This window comes from Pelobates fuscus, chromosome 3 (assembly GCF_036172605.1).
Source record: "Pelobates fuscus isolate aPelFus1 chromosome 3, aPelFus1.pri, whole genome shotgun sequence".
Lineage (NCBI taxonomy): Eukaryota > Metazoa > Chordata > Amphibia > Anura > Pelobatidae > Pelobates > Pelobates fuscus.
This window is the reverse complement of record NC_086319.1, coordinates 418642015-418660530: the sequence shown is the minus strand read 5'-3', so window position 1 is coordinate 418660530 and position 18516 is coordinate 418642015. Positions and strand designations below refer to the sequence as shown.

Below are 18516 nucleotides of genomic sequence, written 5' to 3'. Positions count from 1 at the left end.
CATGGTGTAGCAGTGTATATATTGCATGGTGTAGCAGTGTGTATATATTGCATGGTGTAGCAGTGTATATATTGCATGGTGTAGCAGTGTATATATTGCATGGTGTAGCAGTGTGTATATATTGCATGGTGTAGCAGTATATATATTGCATGGTGTAGTAGTGTATATATTGCATGGTGTAGCAGTGTATATATTGCATGGTGTAGCAGTGTATATATTGCATGGTGTAGCAGTGTATATATTGCATGGTGTAGCAGTGTATATATTGCATGGTGTAGCAGTGTATATATTGCATGGTGTAGCAGTGTATATATTGCATGGTGTAGCAGTGTATATATTGCATGGTGTAGCAGTGTATATATTGCATGGTGTAGCAGTATATATATTGCATGGTGTAGCAGTGTATATATTGCATGGTGTAGCAGTGTATATATTGCATGGTGTAGCAGTGTATATATTGCATGGTGTAGCAGTGTATATATTGCATGGTGTAGCAGTGTATATATTGCATGGTGTAGCAGTGTGTATATATTGCATGGTGTAGCAGTGTATATATGGCATGGTGTAGCATTGTATATATTGCATGGTGTAGTAGTATATATATTGCATGGTGTTGTAGTATGAGGGGGCGGCTGGCACTGCTGTGATTAATTTGGTGTAGTAGTGTTTCTATGTAATATGTATAGAAAATAATACGGTTTCTTTGTACTTGTAGAAGCCACAGAGATCTGAAGACAATAACATGGTCTACGAGAACCTTAATCACTAGCGGGAGCTGCTTACAGTGTCTTGTTTGTTGCTAGATATTAGAGCTACGGAGCTAAATACGAGAAATAAGCAGCGCCGAACATGACTTTTATTTTAACCTTTGTAACAGGGAAATCACATTTAAATTGCTTTTTTTAAAGTAAACAAAATTTAGTTTTTTAAACAAATTTCTGTGAACAAAGATCCCCTGCTGCTTCCATGAAATAGACCAATTAGGAGAGTTTGCAGATGAATCTATGAAATACAAAACAATCCCTGCAGACCGCTGTCTACACGGTATAAAATTCTAGCCAAAGACCTACTTCATGGAGTCCCGGCTCTCTCCATCTTGTACAATACTTAACCTTTGCATCTTGAAAAGTACCTGACACCTCCTTGTAGAATCCCCGCTGAACGCTTCCACCTCCTCACAGAATCTCAGCCGAACACTTCCACCTCCTCACAGAATCCCAGCTGAACACTTCCACCTCCTCACAGAATCTCAGCCGAACACTTCCACCTCCTCACAGAATCTCAGCCGAACACTTCCACCTCCTCACAGAATCTCAGCCGAACACTTCCACCTCCTCACAGAATCCCCGCTGAACACTTCCACCTCCTCACAGAATCCCTACCGAACATTTCCACCTCCTCACAGAATCCCTACCGAACATTTCCACCTCCTCACAGAATCCCCACTGAACACTTCCACCTCCTGACAGAATTCCTGCCAAAGACTTCCACCTCCTCACGGAATCCCTGCCAAACATTTTCACCTCCTCACAGAATCTCAGCCAAACACTTCCACCTCCTCACAGAATCCCTACCGAAAATTTCCACCTCCTCACGCAATCCCTACCGAACATTTCCACCTCCTCACAGAATCCCTACCGAACATTTCCACCTCCTCACAGAATCCCTACCGAACATTTCCACCTCCTCACAGAATCCCTACCGAACATTTCCACCTCCTCATAGAATCCCTGCCGTTGTCATTTCTCCACAATCAGTTTTTGGTAAATAACCCCAATTAGTGTATAAATACATAAAATATTCTAGTTTAAATAATTAAATAGATCAATGGAAATGCCTACAATGTCTTAACCTGGGGTATCTAGGCCTGCATATACTCCTGTACATATATTCGAATGTATCCAGTCTGTGCACCCATATAGTGCGGAGAAACTCAAACATGTCTCCACGTTTGGTGGACAGATCCCCAAACTGCCCGTTTGTGGAGTGAAGTATTTCAACTTATTTCAAACATTAAACCAGACCCAAATTTGCCACGCTCAATGCCAACAATTCAGATTGTGAATACGTTCTACCTCTACATGAGTGCTGATTGCTATATTTTGGAGACAGTCTGCCCCAACCGTACATTATCCTTAAAATGTTGTTTATACGCGTGAGGCCATTTGCAGTACGAAACACCTCAGAATCAGTTATATAGGCCAGTGATTCTAGAAATGGAACCTCCTCCTACGCAACTGGTCACCTTTTCTCATTGGTCCTTTTAATCCTTTCGCTTTCTCTCTCGCTTCCTCTTCCTATAGTTGTCCTTTTTATCTTTTATTTATAAAAATGGAAAATGTGGACAAGCTCCACACTCCGTATTATTGATTATGTTTCTGATGGCAAATGTCTTTATATAGTATGTGTTCTCAATAAAAATAAATGTATTTTCTACAACTTCTCTTGTAAATTGTTGAATGTATGAGGGATGGATTTGGGAATTGATAAAACTGGGAAGAGAGAGGTTAAATGTACTGGGGAATACACCTAACAAAATGGTTACATGCAGGAGGTATGGATCTGGGAAATAGTGAGAACTGGTTAGTTGCCCTGTATTGGTCACATAAATGGTTATAATGGAAAAAGCTAGGTTCGATGTGAATGCTAAAGGTCTAAAAAATAGATGTATGGGGTACTGATTTGGGAATTAATGGGATTGGAAAGAGTGAAGATAGTATGTATTGGCTGGGTTGGGAAGAGTGAGGACAGAGTGAGGACAGAGTGAGGACTTCGTGGGAGTGGGAAGAGTAAGGAGGATAGGTTATATTGGTGGAATAGGGAAGAATGAGGTTAGGCTGCATTGATGGGGTTTGGAAGAGCAGGTATAGGCTGTATTGATGAAGTTTGGATGAGTGAGGTCAGGCTGTATTGATGGGGTTTGGATGAGTGAGGTTAGGCTCTATTAATGGGGTTTAGAAGAGTGAGGTATTGATGGGGTTTGGAAGCGTGAGGTTAATCTGTATTTATGGGGTTTGGAAGTGTGAGGTTAGGCTGTATTAATGGGGCTTAGAAAAGTGAGGTTAGGTTGTATTTATGGGATCTGGATGAGTGAAGTTGGGCTGTATTGATGGGGTTTGGATGAGTGAGGTCAGGCTGTATTTGATGGGGTTTAGAAGAGTGAGGTCAGGTTGTATTAATGGGGTTTGGATGAGTGAGGTTAGGCTGTATTGATGGGGTTTGGAAGAGTGAGGTTAATCTGTATTGATGGGGTTTGGAAGAGTGAGGTTAGGTTGTATTGATGGGGCTTGGATGAGTAAGGTTAGGCTGCATCGTTGGGGTTTGGAAGAGTGAGGTTAAACTGTATTTATGGGGTTTGGATGAGATAGGTTAGGCTGTATTGATGGGGTTTGGATGAGTGAGGTTAGGCTGTACTGATCGGGTTTGGAAGAGTGAGGTTAGGCTGCATTGATGGGGTTTGGAAGAGTGAGGTTAATCTGTATTGATGGGGTTTGGAAGAGTGAGGTTAGGCTGCATTGATGGGGGTTGGAAGAGTGAGGTCAGGTTGTATTAATGGGGTTTGGATGAGTGAGGTTAGGCTGTATTGATGGGGTTTGGAAGAGTGAGGTTAATCTGTATTGATGGGGTTTGGAAGAGTGAGGTTAGGCTGCATTGATGGGGGTTGGAAGAGTGAGGTCAGGTTGTATTAATGGGGTTTGGATGAGTGAGGTTAGGCTGTATTGATGGGGTTTGGAAGAGTGAGGTTAATCTGTATTGATGGGGTTTGGAAGAGCGAGGTGATGTTGTATTGATGGGGCTTGGATGAGTAAGGTTAGGCTGCATCGTTGGGGTTTGGAAGAGTGAGGTTAAACTGTATTTATGGGGTTTGGATGAGATAGGTTAGGCTGTATTGATGGGGTTTGGAAGAGTGAGGTTAGGATGTATTGATGGGGTTGGAAGAGTGAGGTCAGGCTGTATTGATGGGGTTTGGAAGAGTGAGGTTAATCTGTATTGATGGGGTTTGGAAGAGCGAGGTGATGTTGTATTGATGGGGCTTGAATGAGTAAGGTTAGGCTGCATTGTTGGGGTTTGGAAGAGTGAGGTTAAACTGTATTTATGGGGTTTGGATGAGATAGGTTAGGATGCATTGAAGGGGTTGAAAGAGTGAGGTTAGGATGCATTGAAGGGGTTGGAAGAGTGAGGTCAGGCTGTATTAATGGGGTTTGGAAGAGTGAGGTTAGGTTGTATTGATGGGGTTTGGAAGAGTGAGGTTAGGATGCATTGAAGGGGTTGGAAGAGTGAGGTTAGGATGCATTGAAGGGGTTGGAAGAGTGAGGTCAGGCTGTATTAATGGGGTTTGGAAGAGTGAGGTTAGGTTGTATTGATGGGGGTTGGAAGTGTGAGGTCAGGTTGTATTGATGAAGTTTGGAAGAGTGAGGTTAGGTTGTATTGATGGGGTTTGAATGAGATCGGTTAGGCTGCATTGATGGGGGTTGGAAGTGTGAGGTTAGGTTGTATTGATGGGGTTTGGATGAGTGAGGTTAGGCTGTATTGATGGGGTTTGGATGAGTGAGGTTAGGCTGTACTCAGGACATTCATCCTCTCCGCTGGCTACATGGTAAAGATCTGGTCATTATGTAACAGTCACCAGGGGACTTATGTCGCAGTTTACCAGGAGTTGGAACCCAGTTGCAGGAGATGGCACAGGAAGGAGGCAAAATCCAGAAGCGCAGTACAGATTAAGGGGAAATCCAATGGCAGGGTCAGACAAGAAGCAGTGGAGTAACGAAGTCGGTAAGGCAGGCAGAGGTCAGAGTCCAGGCAATCAGTCAGTAGCGAAGCAAAGATCCGGCAGTAAACACCAAACAGGCAAAATGACCAGATACTAGGTCTCAGGCAGGGCTGGCTTTTACAGCCTGTTAATAAGGTGCAGCTGACCCTAATTGGAAAAGGGCTGCAGGTGGGTCAGTACTGCTTAATCCAGGCAAGGGGTCAGGAAGCAGAAAAATGCAAACAGAAACTGAAGCCCCCTGGTGGACAGCATGGCAGAGAACCTGACTGGAATGCTGGAAATGTGAGTTCAAACCCAGCCAGGTGGGCGGCCACGTGACAGTTGTATTGATGGGGTTTGGATGAGTGAGGTTAGATTGTATTGATGGGGTCTGGATGAATGAGGTTAGGTTGTAGTGATGGGGTTTGGATGAGTGAGGTTAGGCTGCATTGATGGGTTTTGGAAGAGTGAGGTGTAACGGCACCCCGGGCATAAAAGGGGTTAAAAGCCATTTAGTAAATATTCCCCTTCCAGATATACAGGCAGCTACCAAAGACACCAATCCGCCGAACAGGAAACCATACGAATGCTGTAAACAGCCGAATAGGAAAAACCATACAAATAGATTTACACTCCAGCATACAATAAATCCCCCCCAAGAACGAGACAAGGCTCTGTTTTGAGGGTCAAGCAGGAACAGACAGAGCTGTATTTTTATTGTTCTTATATACACATTTTTACACATTAGTACCACCCACAGGGATTTGTGGAACATCCAATCAAACATGTAATATACGTTTTAATATACAATGAACACTCCCATTCATTCCAGCAAAATCCTCCCCTCTGCCTGTGATATAATTACTGAATACAATGGGCTAACGTAATTATCACAGGCAGGAAAATACATAGTTTTACACAATATTTATAACTTTAAAAGTATACATCACATTCACATAATGTACACTTATATTTTCAGAATCAGCATACTCCAAATACAAACATACTCAAAAATCAGACAATTCCCTCCAGTGGTTTAAAAGTTAGGTCGAAAGTCCTTTGTGACCACTGAAGCATGGCTTTTCCAGCCCAAACCAGTTCCACAGAGTCCTCTATCCTGGAGATAATTGGCTTAACTGGGTGTGGTAAGCCAACTATTTCCAGGTACAGAAAATATCTCTATTTTCTATTTTGAGGTTATTTTGTATTGATGGGGTCTGGATGAGTGAGGTTAGGTTGTATTGATTGGTCTGGATGAGTGAGGTTAGGTTGTATTAATGGGTCTGGATGAGTGAGGTTAGGTTGTATTAATGGGTCTGGATGAGTGAGGTTAGGTTGTATTAATGGGTCTGGATGAGTGAGGTTAGGTTGTATTGATGGGGTTAGGATGAGTGAGGTTAGGTTGTATTGATGGGGTCTGGATGAATGAGGTTAGGTTGTAGTGATGGGGTTTGGATGAGTGAGGTTAGGCTGCATTGATGGGTTTTGGAAGAGTGAGGTGTAACGGCACCCCGGGCATAAAAGGGGTTAAAAGCCATTTAGTAAATATTCCCCTTCCAGATATACAGGCAGCTACCAAAGACACCAATCCGCCGAACAGGAAACCATACGAATGCTGTAAACAGCCGAATAGGAAAAACCATACAAATAGATTTACACTCCAGCATACAATAAATCCCCCCCAAGAACGAGACAAGGCTCTGTTTTGAGGGTCAAGCAGGAACAGACAGAGCTGTATTTTTATTGTTCTTATATACACATTTTTACACATTAGTACCACCCACAGGGATTTGTGGAACATCCAATCAAACATGTAATATACGTTTTAATATACAATGAACACTCCCATTCATTCCAGCAAAATCCTCCCCTCTGCCTGTGATATAATTACTGAATACAATGGGCTAACGTAATTATCACAGGCAGGAAAATACATAGTTTTACACAATATTTATAACTTTAAAAGTATACATCACATTCACATAATGTACACTTATATTTTCAGAATCAGCATACTCCAAATACAAACATACTCAAAAATCAGACAATTCCCTCCAGTGGTTTAAAAGTTAGGTCGAAAGTCCTTTGTGACCACTGAAGCATGGCTTTTCCAGCCCAAACCAGTTCCACAGAGTCCTCTATCCTGGAGATAATTGGCTTAACTGGGTGTGGTAAGCCAACTATTTCCAGGTACAGAAAATATCTCTATTTTCTATTTTGAGGTTATTTTGTATTGATGGGGTCTGGATGAGTGAGGTTAGGTTGTATTGATTGGTCTGGATGAGTGAGGTTAGGTTGTATTAATGGGTCTGGATGAGTGAGGTTAGGTTGTATTAATGGGTCTGGATGAGTGAGGTTAGGTTGTATTAATGGGTCTGGATGAGTGAGGTTAGGTTGTATTGATGGGGTTAGGATGAGTGAGGTTAGGTTGTATTGATGGGGTCTGGATGAATGAGGTTAGGTTGTAGTGATGGGGTTTGGATGAGTGAGGTTAGGCTGCATTGATGGGTTTTGGAAGAGTGAGGTGTAACGGCACCCCGGGCATAAAAGGGGTTAAAAGCCATTTAGTAAATATTCCCCTTCCAGATATACAGGCAGCTACCAAAGACACCAATCCGCCGAACAGGAAACCATACGAATGCTGTAAACAGCCGAATAGGAAAAACCATACAAATAGATTTACACTCCAGCATACAATAAATCCCCCCCAAGAACGAGACAAGGCTCTGTTTTGAGGGTCAAGCAGGAACAGACAGAGCTGTATTTTTATTGTTCTTATATACACATTTTTACACATTAGTACCACCCACAGGGATTTGTGGAACATCCAATCAAACATGTAATATACGTTTTAATATACAATGAACACTCCCATTCATTCCAGCAAAATCCTCCCCTCTGCCTGTGATATAATTACTGAATACAATGGGCTAACGTAATTATCACAGGCAGGAAAATACATAGTTTTACACAATATTTATAACTTTAAAAGTATACATCACATTCACATAATGTACACTTATATTTTCAGAATCAGCATACTCCAAATACAAACATACTCAAAAATCAGACAATTCCCTCCAGTGGTTTAAAAGTTAGGTCGAAAGTCCTTTGTGACCACTGAAGCATGGCTTTTCCAGCCCAAACCAGTTCCACAGAGTCCTCTATCCTGGAGATAATTGGCTTAACTGGGTGTGGTAAGCCAACTATTTCCAGGTACAGAAAATATCTCTATTTTCTATTTTGAGGTTATTTTGTATTGATGGGGTCTGGATGAGTGAGGTTAGGTTGTATTGATTGGTCTGGATGAGTGAGGTTAGGTTGTATTAATGGGTCTGGATGAGTGAGGTTAGGTTGTATTAATGGGTCTGGATGAGTGAGGTTAGGTTGTATTAATGGGTCTGGATGAGTGAGGTTAGGTTGTATTGATGGGGTTAGGATGAGTGAGGTTAGGTTGTATTGATGGGTTTGGATGAGTGAGGTTAGGTTGTATTGATGGGTTTGGATGAATGAGGTTAGGTTGTATTGATGGGTTTGGATGAGTGAGGTTAGGTTGTATTGATGGGGTTAGGATGAGTGAGGTTATTTTGTATTGATGGTGTTTGGATGAGTGAGGTTAGGTTGTATTGATGAGGTTTGGATGAGTGAGGTTAGGCTGTATTGATGGAGTTTGGATGAGTGAGGTTATTGTGTATTGATGGTGTTTGGATGAGTGAGGTTAGGCTGTATTGATGGGGTTTGGATGAGTGAGGTAAGGTTGTATTGATGGGGTTTGGATGAGTGAGGTTAGGTTGTATTGATGGGGTTAGGATGAGTGAGGTTATTTTGTATTGATGGCGTTTGGATGAGTGTGGTTAGGTTGTATTGATGAGGTTTGGATGAGTGAGGTTAGGCTGTATTGATGGGTTTGGATGAGTGAGGTTGTTGTGTATTGATGGTGTTTGGATGAGTGAGGTTAGGCTGTATTGATGGGGTTTGGATGAGTGAGGTTAGGCTGTATTGATGGGGTTTGGATGAGTGAGGTTAGGCTTATTGATGGGGATTGGATGAGTGAAGTTAAGCTGCATTGATGGGTTCTGGATGAGTGAGGTTAGGTTGTATTGATGGGGTTAGGATGAGTGAGGTTATTTTGTATTGATGGTGTTTGGATGAGTGTGGTTAGGTTGTATTGATGAGGTTTGGATGAGTGAGGTTAGGCTGTATTGATGGGGTTTGGATGAGTGAGGTTATTGTGTATTGATGGTGTTTGGATGAGTGAGGTTAGGCTGTATTGATGGGGTTTGGATGAGCGAGGTAAGGTTGTATTGATGGGGTTTGGATGAGTGAGGTTAGGTTGTATTGATGGGGTTAGGATGAGTGAGGTTATTTTGTATTGATGGTGTTTGGATGAGTGTGGTTAGGTTGTATTGATGAGGTTTGGATGAGTGAGGTTAGGCTGTATTGATGGGGTTTGGATGAGTGAGGTTGTTGTGTATTGATGAGGTTTGGATGAGTGAGGTTAGGCTGTATTGATGGGGTTTGGATGAGTGAGGTTGTTGTGTATTGATGGTGTTTGGATGAGTGAGGTTAGGCTGTATTGATGGGGTTTGGATGAGTGAGGTTAGGCTTATTGATGGGGATTGGATGAGTGAAGTTAAGCTGCATTGATGGGTTCTGGATGAGTGAGGTTAGGCTGTATTGATGGGTTCTGGGTGAGTGAGGTTGGGCTTTATTGGTGGGTCTGGGTGAGTGAGGTTAGGTCGTATTGATGGGTTTGGATGAATGAGGTTAGGTTGTATTGATGGGTCTGGATGAGTGTGGCTAGGCCGTATTGATGGGGTTTGGATGAATGAGGTTAGGTTGTCTTGATGAGTTTGGATGAATGAGGTTAGGCCGTATTGATGGGGTCTGGATGAGTTAGGTTAGGTTGTATTGATGGGGTCTGGATGAGTGAGGTTAGGTTGTATTGATGGGGTCTGGATGAGTGAGGTTAGGTTGTATTAATGGGTCTGGATGAGTGAGGTTAGGTTGTATTGATGGGGGTTGGATGAGTGAGGTTAGGTTGTATTGATGGGGGTTGGATGAGTGAGGTTAGGTTGTATTGATGGGGTTAGGATGAGTGAGGTTATTTTGTATTGATGGTGTTTGGATGAGTGTGGTTAGGTTGTATTGATGAGGTTTGGATGAGTGAGGTTAGGCTGTATTGATGGGGTTTGGATGAGTGAGGTTAGGCTTATTGATGGGGATTGGATGAGTGAAGTTAAGCTGCATTGATGGGTTCTGGATGAGTGAGGTTAGGCTGTATTGATGGGTTCTGGGTGAGTGAGGTTGGGCTTTATTGGTGGGTCTGGGTGAGTGAGGTTAGGTCGTATTGATGGGTTTGGATGAATGAGGTTAGGTTGTATTGATGGGTCTGGATGAGTGTGGCTAGGCCGTATTGATGGGGTTTGGATGAATGAGGTTAGGTTGTCTTGATGAGTTTGGATGAATGAGGTTAGGCCGTATTGATGGGGTCTGGATGAGTTAGGTTAGGTTGTATTGATGGGGTCTGGATGAGTGAGGTTAGGTTGTATTGATGGGGTCTGGATGAGTGAGGTTAGGTTGTATTAATGGGTCTGGATGAGTGAGGTTAGGTTGTATTGATGGGGGTTGGATGAGTGAGGTTAGGTTGTATTGATGGGGGTTGGATGAGTGAGGTTAGGTTGTATTGATGGGGTTAGGATGAGTGAGGTTATTTTGTATTGATGGTGTTTGGATGAGTGTGGTTAGGTTGTATTGATGAGGTTTGGATGAGTGAGGTTAGGCTGTATTGATGGGGTTTGGATGAGTGAGGTTAGGCTTATTGATGGGGATTGGATGAGTGAAGTTAAGCTGCATTGATGGGGATTGGATGAGTGAAGTTAAGCTGCATTGATGGGTTCTGGATGAGTGAGGTTAGGCTGTATTGATGGGTTCTGGGTGAGTGAGGTTAGGTTGTATTGATGGGTTTGGATGAATGAGGTTAGGTTGTATTGATGGGTCTGGATGAGTGTGGCTAGGCCGTATTGATGGGGTTTGGATGAATGAGGTAAGGTTGTCTTGATGAGTTTGGATGAATGAGGTTAGGCCGTATTGATGGGGTCTGGATGAGTGAGGTTAGGTTGTATTGATGGGGTCTGGATGAGTGAGGTTAGGTTGTATTGATGGGGTCTGGATGAGTGAGGTTAGGTTGTATTAATGGGTCTGGATGAGTGAGGTTAGGTTGTATTGATTGGTCTGGATAAATGAGGTTAGGTTGTATTGATGGGTCTGGATAAGTGAGGTTAGGTTGTATTGATGGGTCTGGATGAGTGAGGTTAGGTTGTATTGATGAGTTTGGATGAGTGAGGTTAGGCTGTATTGATGGGGTTTGGATGAGTGAGGTAAGGTTGTATTGATGGGTCTGGATGAGTGAGGTTAGGTTGTATTGATGGGTCTGGATGAGTGAGGTTAGGTTGTATTGATGGGTCTGGATGAGTGAGGTGATGAGGTGCATGATTGCCAATTGATTAAGCGTTCTGTTTTGTTGTTCACCCCTGTTATTCCTTTCAGCACTCCAGTCACACATACTCCCATAACCCTGAATATGTCAAGTGTTTTATGAGTTTGAAGAAACCATGGGGACTATGACTATGTCTCTATCATTTCCTGTATTCAGAAAGAGGAAGCAGAATTTGTTGTGAATGAAATGAATGTGGTCAGAGGTATAAAAATGAAAGGTTTATATTAATCAGCCCTGGTAGATTTTCCTTGTATAGAACTATGTTGGGAGGAAGTAGACTCTCTGTATCCACCAAGTACAAAGCTGGCAATCCTTATCGCACTAAACTACATAGTAGCAGACCTTAAAGGACCACTCTAGGCACCCAGACCACTTCAGCTTAATGAAGTGGTCTGGGTGTCAGGTCCAGCTAGGGTTAACCCATTTTTTTATAAACATAGCAGTTTCAGAGAAACTGCTATGTTTATTAATGGGTTAAGCCTTCCCCCTAATCCTCTAGTGGCTGTCTCACTGACAGCCGCTAGAGGCGCTTGCGTGATTCTCACTGTGAAAATCACAGTGAGAGCACGCAAGCGTCCATAGGAAAGCATTGTAAATGCTTTCCTATGCGACCGGCTGAATGCGCGCGCAGCTCTTGCCGCGCGTGTGCATTCAGCCGACGGGGCGGAACGGAGGCGGTGAGGAGGAGGAGAGCTCCCCCAGCGCTGGAAAAAGGTAAGTTTTACCCCTTTTCCCCTTTCCAGAGCTGGGCGGGAGGGGGTCCCTGAGGGTGGGGGCACCCTCAGGGCACTCTAGTGCCAGGAAAACGAGTATGTTTTCCTGGCACTAGAGTGGTCCTTTAAGGAGGAAGGGAGAATCCTCTTGGCCATTACCTACCGTCAGAAACGTGTTTGGGAAATTCCTGAAGAGAAGGGATATAGTGTAGATGGAAGCTATATTGCCTAAGATTTCGCTGAGTGAGGAACACACAATCTGGGAGTCCTGATAAACTTGGAGAACTGTGTTTCCTCAGTTTTATGCATGAATACAACTTCACTGAAAACCCCTATTATTTATTATGTGTGATGGGTTTTGGACCCCATTCTTTTGCTTCTCGTTTTATTTTTACATTCAAGGGACCCTCCAGACCCATAAAGCAGTTTATTTTTCTGAAATTCTTTATGCGTAAATAGTGTCCCCTTTTTTCATTTTACAAAAAGTGCAGATTTCAATAGTAATTCGTACTTTCATAAACTCACCTTGTTACACCCCCCTGACCGTCAGTCAGACAGCCAGTCCTGTTACTTCCTGGTTTGTTTAGCTCAGTGGAACTAAACTCAAGGGGCAGCAATTGCACAGAGCACCTGCCTTGCAAAGACTTCTCATTGTGCTGCATTGGGAAGTCTGTGATTGGACAGCCACAGAAAGTGTGGGCGGGGTTAGAAGGGGAAGGTTTGCAAAGGCTGCAGACACGATACCTGCAGCTTTTACAATGTGCTTTTAGATATATAATGAAAAAGAATGTATGATTAAATACATAAATATATTTGCATTGGGGGCATATCTACTAAATTGTAAAAACAAACAAAAAAATACAAAAAGAATAACAGTTTTCCAGTGGAGTGTTCATTTGACATTTTCGCATTCCCGGATGGATGTCTTTCTATTAACAAATTCAAGTTAAAGGAACACTCTGGGCACCATAGCAACTTCATAAAGATGAAGGTTTTATGCTTCCAGGAGCCGGTTGGTGCTTCCTTACTGTTAAGGGTTAAGCAATTCAAGAATGTTTTAACCTCTAAGTTGTCGCTGTAACCATCCACATCCATTTTTTCGAATTCTGATTCTGAAAGTACAGATTGCCACTGGGCAGGGGGGCCGATGATTGGCATAGAGTGGTCATCAGATGCTGCAAACCAATTAGTAGCTCCTCATTCTATGGACCGTGTTTCCAAGATCAGAATTAGCTACAGCCAATGTGAGTGATTACAGGGAGAAACGGCGCTCCAGAGCCAACTTGTTCCTGAACGGTTTAACCCCTAAGGAAGCACCTGGGGGCTCCTGGCACCAACATCATTTTGATAAGGTTGTCATGGCGCCCGCCATGTTCCTTTAAATGGATTGGTAAACATTCTGGGGTTAACTCTTGTGGCTCTGCAATATATGAGCATTTATTTACAGTACGAACAATAAAGAGGTTGTAATGTGAGCAGTTATATAATATTGTGTAGTCTGTTAGAGTTAGGGGTTATGGTTGCTGTAAAAGTGATAGGGGTTACAGTCCACAACATCAGAAGGCAAGAACATCCCATCTGTAATAACAATAAACCCTAAATCTTCCTAACCCTGCAATCTGGGGTGTTCCCATGTGCAGCCTGTCCTGGGATCACCCACACTATATATAATATAGGGGTACAGCTAGGAAGGGAAATGGGGGGAATCATACAGAGTGAGACACAGACTGGAAACAGCTTTCACAGAATGGGCTGGGATATGAGACAGCCGGATATGAACTGCAGGAAGAGACAGGCAGGGAGGAGCCTGGTCAGTACTCACACTGACAGCCACAGGAAGACTGAGAGAGAGACAGGAAAATGTAAACAGTGAGACCGGAATCAGCAAATCCAGGTAAGAGACAGTTACAGTCTGGGGTATTACCAAAGAATCAAAATAGCTCAACGTTTCTATAAACAATGTAACGATCCCCCCAGGGTTTATAAACAATGTATCAACCTGCAACGTTTTGGTAAACAATGTAACACCCCATGTTTATAAACAATGTAACAACACCCCAGTATCAATCCCCCCAGTGTTTATAAGCAATGTAACAACACCCCAGTATCAATCCCCCCAGTGTTTATAAGCAATGTAACAACACCCCAGTATCAATCCCCCCAGTGTTTATAAACAATGTAACAACACCCCAGTATCAATCCCCCCAGTGTTTATAAACAATGTAACAACACCCCAGTATCAATCCCCCCAGTGTTTATAAACAATGTAACAACACCCCAGTATCAATCCCCCCAGTGTTTCTAAACAATGTAACAACACCCCATGTTTCTAAACAATGTAACAACACCCCATGTTTCTAAACAATGTAACAACACCCCATGTTTCTAAACAATGTAACAACACCCCAGTATCAATCCCCCCAGTGTTTATAAACAATGTAACAACACCCCAGTATCAATCCCCCCAGTGTTTATAAGCAATGTAACAACACCCCAGTATCAATCCCCCCAGTGTTTATAAACAATGTAACAACACCCCAGTATCAATCCCCCCAGTGTTTATAAACAATGTAACAACACCCCAGTATCAATCCCCCCAGTGTTTATAAACAATGTAACAACACCCCAGTATCAATCCCCCCAGTGTTTATAAACAATGTAACAACACCCCAGTATCAATCCCCCCAGTGTTTATAAACAATGTAACAACACCCCAGTATCAATCCCCCCAGTGTTTATAAGCAATGTAACAACACCCCAGTATCAATCCCCCCAGTGTTTATAAACAATGTAACAACACCCCAGTATCAATCCCCCCAGTGTTTATAAACAATGTAACAACACCCCATGTTTCTAAACAATGTAACAACACCCCATGTTTCTAAACAATGTAACAACACCCCATGTTTCTAAACAATGTAACAACACCCCAGTATCAATCCCCCCAGTGTTTATAAACAATGTAACAACACCCCAGTATCAATCCCCCCAGTGTTTATAAGCAATGTAACAACACCCCAGTATCAATCCCCCCAGTGTTTATAAACAATGTAACAACACCCCAGTATCAATCCCCCCAGTGTTTATAAACAATGTAACAACACCCCAGTATCAATCCCCCCAGTGTTTATAAACAATGTAACACCCCATGTTTATAAACAATGTAACAACACCCCAGTATCAATCCCCCCAGTGTTTATAAACAATGTAACAACACCCCAGTATCAATCCCCCCAGTGTTTCTAAACAATGTAACAACACCCCATGTTTCTAAACAATGTAACAACACCCCATGTTTATAAGCAATGTAACAACACCCCATGTTTATAAGCAATGTAACAACACCCCATGTTTATAAGCAATGTAACAACACCCCATGTTTATAAGCAATGTAACAACACCCCATGTTTATAAGCAATGTAACAACACCCCATGTTTATAAACAATGTAACAACACCCCATGTTTATAAACAATGTAACAACACCCCAGTATCAATCCCCCCAGTGTTTATAAGCAATGTAACAACACCCCAGTATCAATCCCCCCAGTGTTTATAAACAATGTAACACCCCATGTTTATAAACAATGTAACAACACCCCAGTATCAATCCCCCCAGTGTTTATAAACAATGTAACAACACCCCAGTATCAATCCCCCCAGTGTTTATAAACAATGTAACACCCCATGTTTATAAACAATGTAACAACACCCCAGTATCAATCCCCCCAGTGTTTATAAACAATGTAACAACACCCCAGTATCAATCCCCCCAGTGTTTATAAACAATGTAACACCCCATGTTTATAAACAATGTAACAACACCCCAGTATCAATCCCCCCAGTGTTTATAAACAATGTAACAACACCCCAGTATCAATCCCCCCAGTGTTTATAAGCAATGTAACAACACCCCAGTATCAATCCCCCCAGTGTTTATAAGCAATGTAACAACACCCCAGTATCAATCCCCCCAGTGTTTATAAACAATGTAACAACACCCCAGTATCAATCCCCCCAGTGTTTATAAACAATGTAACAACACCCCATGTTTCTAAACAATGTAACAACACCCCATGTTTATAAACAATGTAACAACACCCCAGTATCAATCCCCCCAGTGTTTATAAGCAATGTAACAACACCCCATGTTTATAAGCAATGTAACAACACCCCATGTTTATAAGCAATGTAACAACACCCCATGTTTATAAGCAATGTAACAACACCCCAGTATCAATCCCCCCAGTGTTTATAAACAATGTAACAACACCCCAGTATCAATCCCCCCAGTGTTTATAAGCAATGTAACAACACCCCAGTATCAATCCCCCCAGTGTTTATAAGCAATGTAACAACACCCCAGTATCAATCCCCCCAGTGTTTATAAACAATGTAACACCCCATGTTTCTAAACAATGTAACAACACCCCATGTTTCTAAACAATGTAACAACACCCCATGTTTCTAAACAATGTAACAACACCCCAGTATCAATCCCCCCAGTGTTTCTAAACAATGTAACAACACCCCAGTATCAATCCCCCCAGTGTTTATAAACAATGTAACAACACCCCAGTATCAATCCCCCCAGTGTTTATAAACAATGTAACAACACCCCAGTATCAATCCCCCCAGTGTTTATAAACAATGTAACACCCCATGTTTCTAAACAATGTAACAACACCCCAGTATCAATCCCCCCAGTGTTTATAAACAATGTAACAACACCCCAGTATCAATCCCCCCAGTGTTTATAAACAATGTAACAACACCCCAGTATCAATCCCCCCAGTGTTTATAAACAATGTAACAACACCCCAGTATCAATCCCCCCAGTGTTTATAAACAATGTAACAACACCCCAGTATCAATCCCCCCAGTGTTTATAAACAATGTAACAACACCCCATGTTTCTAAACAATGTAACAACACCCCATGTTTCTAAACAATGTAACAACACCCCATGTTTATAAACAATGTAACAACACCCCATGTTTCTAAACAATGTAACAACACCCCATGTTTCTAAACAATGTAACAACACCCCATGTTTATAAACAATGTAACAACACCCCAGTATCAATCCCCCCAGTGTTTATAAACAATGTAACAACACCCCAGTATCAATCCCCCCAGTGTTTATAAACAATGTAACACCCCATGTTTATAAACAATGTAACAACACCCCAGTATCAATCCCCCCAGTGTTTATAAACAATGTAACAACACCCCAGTATCAATCCCCCCAGTGTTTATAAACAATGTAACAACACCCCAGTATCAATCCCCCCAGTGTTTATAAACAATGTAACAACACCCCAGTATCAATCCCCCAGTGTTTATAAACAATGTAACAACACCCCAGTATCAATCCCCCCAGTGTTTATAAACAATGTAACAACACCCCAGTATCAATCCCCCCAGTGTTTATAAACAATGTAACAACACCCCAGTATCAATCCCCCCAGTGTTTATAAACAATGTAACAACACCCCAGTATCAATCCCCCCAGTGTTTATAAACAATGTAACAACACCCCAGTATCAATCCCCCCAGTGTTTATAAACAATGTAACAACACCCCAGTATCAATCCCCCCAGTGTTTATAAGCAATGTAACAACACCCCAGTATCAATCCCCCCAGTGTTTATAAACAATGTAACACCCCATGTTTCTAAACAATGTAACAACACCCCAGTATCAATCCCCCCAGTGTTTATAAACAATGTAACAACACCCCATGTTTCTAAACAATGTAACAACACCCCAGTATCAATCCCCCCAGTGTTTATAAGCAATGTTACAACACCCCATGTTTATAAACAATGTAACAACACCCCAGTATCAATCCCCCCAGTGTTTCTAAGCAATGTAACAACACCCCGTGTTTCTAAGCAATGTAACAACACCCCGTGTTTCTAAACAATGTAATAACACCCCAGTATCAATCCCCCCAGTGTTTATAAACAATGTATCAAACCCCCGTGTTTATAAACAATGTAACAACACCCAATGTTTTTATAACAAATATTGTAAAAAAAATTGTAAGTAGTCTGCGTAAACTGTTGGTGGAGGTATTAGACGTGACGGGGGGTGTGTGTTTGTGGATGCAGCATAATATCACTCTGGTGAGTACATAAAAGAAGAGAAATATAGATGCCCCCATAACTAAGATCATACCTATGGTTCTGAATGAATTAAGGATAGAGGAAAAATTAAACCAATCACCCCAGTAATTATCTATATCAGAGTTACTTTTTATTTCTTTTGCTGAATCTTCTAATTTCTGTATTGCTAATGTTACTTTTCCATTGGGGCCAGTATTCTGGGGTATATAGGTGCAACATACTGCTGAGGCAATGTATCTACAAACTCCCCCCTTTTCTGCTAGAATCATGTCCAGGGCCATTCTATTTTGGAAAGTCATCTGTGAAGTAGCTTGTAATTGTTCAGCAGGGCATCTCTAGTATAATTAATAAACCTTTGCTGGTTATAATATATGTAATTAATGCAATCAACATTTTTATTGGCAGTAATTATAGGAAATATGGA

At 42.0% G+C, this 18516-nt stretch overlaps 2 protein-coding genes across 3 annotated transcripts in view; both read left to right on the top strand.

Moving 5' to 3' along the window:
• NFAM1 (NFAT activating protein with ITAM motif 1) overlaps window positions 1–785 on the top strand; it is a 66067-nt gene extending 65282 nt beyond the window's left edge. Inside the window, exon 7 of the mRNA XM_063449775.1 lies at window positions 716–785. Coding sequence (XP_063305845.1) covers window positions 716–769 — 54 coding nt within the window. The 3' untranslated portion in view covers window positions 770–785. The remainder of the gene's footprint in view (window positions 1–715) is intronic.
• Window positions 786–13743: 12958 nt separating this feature from the next.
• RNF167 (ring finger protein 167) overlaps window positions 13744–18516 on the top strand; it is a 145222-nt gene continuing 140449 nt past the window's right edge. For both annotated transcript variants that reach the window (XR_010090475.1, XM_063449772.1), the window contains exon 1: window positions 13744–13856. The gene's annotated coding sequence lies outside the window, so the exon portion shown is untranslated. The remainder of the gene's footprint in view (window positions 13857–18516) is intronic.